General features: G+C 44.1%; 1 long non-coding RNA gene and 1 gene segment (V, D, J or C); one reads left to right on the forward strand and one right to left on the reverse strand.

The window, feature by feature from the left end:
• Window positions 1-2,349, forward strand: part of LOC140419580 (uncharacterized) — a 33,385-nt gene extending 31,036 nt beyond the window's left edge. For both annotated transcript variants that reach the window (XR_011945876.1, XR_011945875.1), the window contains exon 3: window positions 438-2,349. This is a non-coding gene — a long non-coding RNA (uncharacterized lncRNA). The remainder of the gene's footprint in view (window positions 1-437) is intronic.
• Window positions 2,350-4,230: 1,881 nt separating this feature from the next.
• On the reverse strand, window positions 4,231-7,622 carry LOC140419578 (Ig heavy chain C region-like). The segment is given in 3 exon segments: window positions 4,231-4,680; window positions 6,153-6,461; window positions 7,286-7,622. Coding segments are annotated over 3 exon segments (933 nt in total).
• Window positions 7,623-7,994: the final 372 nt, after the last annotated feature.

Genomic DNA, 7,994 nt, shown 5'->3' on the forward strand with positions numbered 1-7,994 from the left:
AGACAAGTCTTATTTTCTTCATTTTTCATTCAATATTTATTAAAATTTCAGAGAAAATATTACACAAAAGTTTATTTTGAAGTTGACGAAAGGAAACATAACGATTGAGGGTCACAGTGAGAACAGAACACATGCCCATCTGAGCTGCCAAATGTATGTACAACTGTAACAGACACCAGAAAGAGAGAACAGGAGCTCAATGTAAAGGGAAGGCCAAAGTTATGAGTAAGGAACGAGATAAGTTACTTTATTTAGACATGATATTGAGGGAAATTATTAGCTACAATTACATTACAGCCAAAATTATCTCGTACATTTCAAACTGAAAACAGAAATACTGTCCAAGATTGTCTCAGTTACAGACGCAGAATAATAAACTGAGAGAATTTTACTGTTAGAGTCACCAAGAGGAAATATTGTATTTGTGTCACACACAGATCATAATAAACAGCTGAGGAAAATCTACAGCGTCCGAACGTCAACCGATCACTTGATCTGTAAAAGAGAGAGAAAATGATGAAGCAGATGTTTATGATCGGGGACATTGATGTTAGAGTTTTTAATCAATCAAACATTTAGAGATTTTTGAAACGGCTTCTGTCAGTTTGAAGTGTGAGTGGATTGAATCTTCTCACCTTCACCAGAGTGACTGCAGCGCTGTAGGAAATGCTCAGGAAGAACAGGGTGATGAATGTGGAAGCGGTTGTCCAGATGTTGCCGTTATCATCCTCATCGTCTCCAGTCCAGGTGTGTTCTGTGGTATCTACGAAGATAGAGCCGAATAAGTATAATCAGATTGTTCATTAATCCACGATTTATTTTTAATATTCTCGTTTCATTTTCTCCCGCTGCTAATTCATTCTTTAATATATTTGTCATTGCATATCTACTGTTGCGTTCATGACACTCAGAAATTGATGTCTTTAACTTTTTTTTCTAATTAAGGGGCAATTTAGCATGGCCAATCCACCTACCCTGCACATCTTTGGGTTGTCGGGGTGAGACCCACGGGTCATGGGGAGAATGTGAAAACTCCACTGGGACAGGGACCCAGGAGCGGGATCAACCCCAGGTCCATGGTGGCGTGAGGCAGCAGCGCTAACCACTATGCCACCGTGCCGCCATTGCCTGCCGTTTCTGTTTGTTCCTTAGCTTTTGTGTCTGTGTCGATGCGAAATTCCGTGTTTTGATTTACTCCTCTGTTGTGTGTCCAGATGTCTGTGTAGGTTCACTGTGTGTTCATCGTGTCAATGAGTATTGGTCTGTGTATTTGAGTGTCAGCGCCTGTGTGTGAACTTTGTTTGTCTTCTGTCAATGTGTATATATGAGTGATATATTGTATGTGTATGTGTTGAAATCTATGTTTATATATTATTGCCTGTGTTAATATGTGTTTATACTTTCCTGTCTAGTAATATGTGTGTTAATGTGTCTTTTTGCGTTCAACATGCATGCCAGTGTCTTAATGTTTGTGTCTGGATAAATGCGTTTGTGTGTGTCAATGCGCGTATTTCATCACAGAATCATCATCATATAATCCCTACAGTGGAGAACGAGGCCATTCGGTCTATTGAGTCTGCACCGACCCTCCGAAAGAACACCCTACCGAGGTGCACGGTGCACGCCCTCCCCTATCCCCAGAACCTCGTAACACCACCTAACGTTTTGGGCGCGAAGGGGTGATATAGCATGGCTAATCCCCCTAACCTGCACATCTTTGGACTGTGGGAGGAAACTGGAGCATGCGGAGGAAACACGGACACGGGAGAATGTGGAAACTCAACACGGACAATCACCCGAGGCTGGAATTGAACCCGGGTTTCTGGCGCTGTGAGGCAGCAGTGCTATTTGTGCGTTGATGTTTGTTTATATCTATTGCTGTGTATTGACGCCTCCATGTGTATTCATGTGTGTTTGTATGAGCGCGTGTACGAATCTGTTAATATGTAACTACATGTGCCCATTAGTGTGTTAATGTGGATTATTGTCTCTGTTTTAATGGAAATATTTCTGTCATTGTGAAATTGTGCGATTACGGGCGGCGCGTTAGCACAGTGGTTAGCACTGTTGCTTCACAGCGCCAGAGTCCCAGGTTCGATTCCTGGCTTGGGTTACTGTCTGTGCGGAGTCTGCACGTTCTCCCTGTGTCCGTGTGGGTTTCGTCCGGTGCTCCGGTTTCTTCCCACAAGTCCCGAAAGATGTGCTTGTGAGGTAATTTGGACATTCAAAATTTTCCCTCTGTGTACCCGAACAGGCGCCAAGAGTGTGGCGACTAGGGTTTTTTCACAGTAACTTCTTGCAGTGTTAATGTAAGCCTTCTTGTGACAATAAACTTTATTTTTACTATTATGTATATGTTATTGCTTACAGTTGTGTTTCATATTCTTGGGTCAGTCTGCGTGTATGGTTTTATATGTTTGTGTTTGCATATTTGTGTGTCTGTGTGGACATGTGGATGTATGTGCATGTTTGTGCATGCCGGCTTGTGTGTGTGGATTTGTGTGTGTGTACACGAGTGTCTTTGTGTACATAAACGTGTGCTTGTTTGTGTTTATGTGCATGTTTGTAAATTTTTGTTTGTTTGTGTGTATATGTATGCATGTGTTTCTATGTGTACATCTATGTGTGTGTTTGTGTCTATGTGTGCTCATGTATATGGTTGTGGGTGTGTGTACGTGTGCATGTATGTTTAGTGTTTGTGTCTTTATCTGTCTGTGTATTTGTATCAGCTGCCTGTAGCTTTGCCAGTTGTGGGTATTATTGGTACCGATGTGGAATATGTTGAACTTTCTGCTTATAAATGTGTTTTCTGTGAGGTGCAAGCTGACATCATTGACAGAATGCAAAAATACAAGGAAGTGCCTCAGGAGAGAACAGTGAAAACCCAGGGAGAATTCAATCACCATCTGGATTTGGATTTTGGGAAATCAGTTGTCGCATATGGATAAGAGGAACAAGGGTGCTAAAGAAAAATATGTTGCGTGAATAGATAGTTTAAGAACATATTTAGCATGATGGGCTTTTAAAATCTTCAGCCAGTAAGCTACAAGCCATCTTGTAATGTCAGTAACTGAATCCTTAGTGTAGAGACACATCCACTCCCAAATTCCCTGCTTGGGGAGTAGGTGGATAGTGATTTAATAGTCTCTCCCTCTCTGGCCAGCTGAACAAATTCTCTTTGGGTTCCCCCTGCTGAGGAGGTGGAGATACAGAGAGTTCACTCATCACATTCCTTCTCTTTTGGTCGGGAAAGTGGAGGTAAAATGGGTTTATAATGCCCATCCCCCTCTCTCTGTTGGGGAAGTGGGCGGACAGTGCATTTATTTAGGCCCTCCCCCTCTCTTTGTTGGAAGCGGCTGTACAGTGAATTAACTAATGTCCCAGCTCTTTGGTGGGAAAGTGGGGGTACAGGGTTAATTAATGCTCCTCCCCCACTATTTGTTGGGGCGTGGTGATACACTGGATTAACTACTGCCCCCATGCTTTGGTGTGGAAGTGAGGGGTATAGTGGGTTCACTAAGTCCCTTCCTCTTTGTTAGGGAGTTGGGGTGCAGGGCATTAGCGAACGTCCATTCCCCACTCTCTGTTGGAGAAGTGGGGGTGCAGTCGATTAACTATAACCCCTCCCCCTCTCTGTTTGGGAAGTGTGGTTGCAGTGGATTAATTTATGCCCCTTCCTCTCTCTTTTGAGGAAGTGGCAGTAGAGTGCATTAACTAATGCCCCTCCTCCTGTCTCTGTTGGGGAGGTGGGGGGACAGTGGATTAACTAACGCCCCTCCTCCTGATTTTGTAGGAGAGGTGGAGATATAATGGATTAACAATTTCTCTTTCCCCTCTCCGTGATGGGCGATTGTTGGTCCTTGTTTCTGTTTGATTCTCAATTCAGTTCCCAGTGGGTGTGATGCAGCAATTTTAAGCTGACATCAATTTTAAAGGGATGGGCAATGGGAGAAGCAGGAACACCGAGATCTAAATGTGATGTGTTTGTCTGTCTGAAATGGGAAATTGTCCGATTTCTCCTCAGCGGGAAGAAAGTCAATGAATATATTTTGTGAATACTGCAATGAATGAATTTTACTCTGTCTCTGACCCAGGGTGTATCTGAGCTCGGAGCTCTGGTTGTATCAGACTTGGGGCTGAGACCTGTAGAAATCTTGGTCTCCTTGAACAGATCTAATATCAGCAAAGTCGAAGCTCCATTAATTAAGCGGCTGTGCATTTAAATCACAATTAGAGGAAAAAAAACTTTATTATTTTTAATTTAGTTCGAAATGCAATTGATAGATTCTCATTGACATGAATTAACGGTGTCCATCAGAGCGAGGGAAATGTTCACAAAACTCGGTTTACCGCTGGATTTATCAACCGTTCTGTTGATGATCTTCAAGGGGATGGCTTCATGTCCCACCACACAGGAGTAAGAAGCGCCGCTGGCCCACTCCTCCGCTGCAATGGATAACAGGCTGTACATGAAGAAGGAGCTATTGCCGTTCTCCGCCATCACCTCGGTGTTCTTGTAGTTCCCGGGATTCACCGGCTTGTCATTGACGGTCCACTTGACGAAGATCTCTCGGGGGGAGAAACCTCTCACTAAGCAGCTGAGGGAGACGAATCTCTGAGCGGAGACGTCTTCAGCCGAGGGCAGGAGGACAGAGACGGACGGTTCCCGCGGATTGGGATCTGCAGAAGATGTACAATAGATGTCAGTAAAATGGGGAATTCGGGAGACAATGGAACCGCGGGTTAGATGTGAGAGAAATGTGTTTTGTGTTGGATTTTAAAGGTTTCCATTTTCCACTTTGGGATCTGTCCGGTTTCATAGCTCGGAGCAGAGGTGGACACAAGCCTTTTCCCTGAGAATTTACATATTGGATTCGAAAGTTTCAGAAAGTGTACAGCAGGGAAACAGGCCATTCGGCCCGCCTGTTCTGTGCTGGTGTATAAGCTCCACACCAAGCTCATCCCACCTTACTCCCAAAGGATTTGGATACTGCCAATGTAACACCCTTATTCAAAAGGGAGGGAGACAAAAACAGGTAACTATCGGCCAGTGACCTTAACATCTGTCAGTGGGAAACGGTTCGAGTCCATTATAACGGATCCAATCGCTGAGCATTTAGAAATACACAATATAATCAACACAGTCAGCGCGGCCTCGTGAAGGGGGAATCAGTGCCGAACAAATTTAGATGGAGAAATACTGGATAAAGCTGAAGTAACGGGGGAATTGGGGGCCCCCGTGCAGAAACCACACAAAGCAAGTTCTGCAGGTAATATGGAGACAAATTGAATGTTGACATTTATTTCAAAGGAAATAGAATATAAACATGGGGAAGTCTTGCTAAAACTATACAAGGCACTAGTTAGTCGACACCTGGTATACTTTGAATAGTCTCGGTGCCCTTATCTACGGAAGACAGATTGGTTTTGAAGGCAGTCCAGAGAAGGATCACGAAGTTGATCGCGAGTATGGAGGGATTTTCTTATGGGGAGAGGGTAAGTAGGCTGGGCTGTACTGATTGGAGTTTAGAAGAATGAAGGCGACCTAATCGAGACATGAAAGATTTTCAGGGAGCTTCTTAGGATAGACGCTGGGAGGTTGTTTTCCCCTGTGGGAGCGTCTAGGACCAGAGCGCAGGATCACAAAGTGAGGGTTCTCCCATTTAACAAAGAGATGAGGTGGACTTCCTCTCTCAGAGAGTAGTGAAGCTGTGGAATTATTTAACCCGGGGGCAGTAGATTCTGGGTTGTTCAATATGTTCAAGGTTGAGAGAGAAATATTTTAAATCAGTAAAGGCGTCAAGAGATATGGGGATAAGTCGGGAAAGAGGAGTTGAAGATTATCACATCAGATCAGTCATGACCTCACTGCCGGCTGGACCGGTGTTGATGGGCCCAATGGCCTATGTCTGTTCCTAAGTCTTGTGGTCTATGGTCTCGCTCCATCTAAACCCAATATCACTGCTTTCAATTCATTGTTCGTTCATCTGCATATCAATTTCCCCCTTAAACTCTAATCGCCCAGAGTATTTAGTTAGTGGAATTCCCAATCAGAATGGACCATAAATACCCTGAATGCTAAATACTGACCGCTGCACTGACACTAGAAATAGACACAATGACTCACTTATTGCTTCAATCTCTCTACCCACCTATTTTTTTGTGGATTGAAATTCTTAAAGGAGTTGGCAGGTCCTGATGGCTCGCCACACAGTCAAACACAGCACCACTCAGCCAGGCTTGTGTCGAGATGTTTAATTTGCTGACCACGCTCTCAGTATCTGCCCCAGGCTGGTCGGCAATCTCTGATTTCAGCGGCTTCTTCGCTTCACTCCAGGACACGTTGACTCCATAAGGAGCCTTCGAAATGACGCAGGTTAAGGTTACAGTCGCCTCCAATAAGACCTGTTCTATTGGTGGTGGCAGTATTGTTACTGAGGCATCAGTGCAACCGGAAGGATCTGCGAATGAAAAAAGTGGAAATTAACCCAAGTTTGATCTTCAGAATCAGGGCAGCAGTACTCAGCCTTCACTCTACATGGGAATAAATCAACTTAGAAACATCAACCTCTAAAGATCGCCTTTAATCTTCTGTAAGCAATGGAAAACCAGTTTGGTTTGTGAAAACTATTCTCATTGTGAAATACAGTCAGCCCCGATATCGTTCTAACGAATCAGCATTTCAGCATTCCCAATACAAATATTCCATTCCTGATCTCAGGAACGAAGTACTGGCGGCTGATCCATAAATAGGTTGGATGAACTTTCCAACACTTTCCCCCGGAGCTGTTATCAGTTAAGTGTTTGAGACACCCACTGACTCAAATATAATCAGCCGTCTCAGGATAAAACTGGCATCAAGTCCACCAGGGGCTGGTTTAGCACGGGGCTAAATCGCTGGCTTTTAAAGCAGACCAAGGCAGGCCACCAGCGCGGGTCCAATTCCCATACCAGCCTCCCCGAACAGGCGCCGGAATGTGGCGACTCGGGGCTTTTCACAGTAACTTCATTTGAAGCCTACTTGTGACAAGAAGCGATTTTCATTTCATTCATTCACCTCACTCACTAAATGACTTCAAATTATAGGGATACATTTATTTCTATATTCATAAAATCGTGAATGATTAGCAACCCTCATGCAGCTCTTACATCAGAATGAAACACAAACGACATGGCAGTAAATTAGAAGTTATTCTGTGCTTTGCACTAACTTCAGTAAATTCCTGATTTGGATTAACATCAGAGTGCAGGATGATTTATTGTTTCCTCTGTTTGAGTCTCTTACCAGACGCGGTGATGTTGCGACTTTGGGTGACCTCTTGATGAGTGACCAGGCAGGTATAGACGGCTTTGCTGAACCATTCCCGAGCGGAGACTGCCAGCCGACTGCTCGCCGAGAAGTTCCCGTTCACTTCACAGGGGGGCGAGGTGACAAATCCTGAACCCATGGGTTGTCCATTCTTCAGCCACTTTACCGTCATTGACTTTGGCTGGAAATCGTTGATTGAACAGACCATGGTTGCAAATTTCTGTCTTGAGATTTCTTCATTGGAACTCACGGTGAGGAGAACATTTGGAGTGTTGACAGGTGGAGGGCCTTCAAGAAACACAAGTTAGACATTTCTTGAGGAAGATGTTGTAACGAATAAAATGACGAATTATATTTTAACAGTTTCTCTGTGGTCACTATTTCGCGCAGGAATCAGAACTATGCAGAGAACCATAAATGTGTAATCACCAAAGATGTAAATAAAGTAATCAAAGCATCTGTTTCTCACAGATTCCACAACACTTACATTCCATTCCAATGCTCTTGTCTGAGCCGCTGTGTCGAACCTCACAGCTGATTTCGCTGCATCCCCCCTCTGACTCGGTGATGGTTAGCTGGCTGCTCAGGGTGTAGGTTCCCTTCTTGTTTCTCACTGACGGGTATTTCTTAACTCCAGTGGTGATCAGCTGCCCATCTTTCTTCCAGGTAAGGCTGGTGATTTCTG

This window comes from Scyliorhinus torazame, chromosome 5, assembly GCF_047496885.1.
Source record: "Scyliorhinus torazame isolate Kashiwa2021f chromosome 5, sScyTor2.1, whole genome shotgun sequence".
Taxonomy (NCBI): domain Eukaryota; kingdom Metazoa; phylum Chordata; class Chondrichthyes; order Carcharhiniformes; family Scyliorhinidae; genus Scyliorhinus; species Scyliorhinus torazame.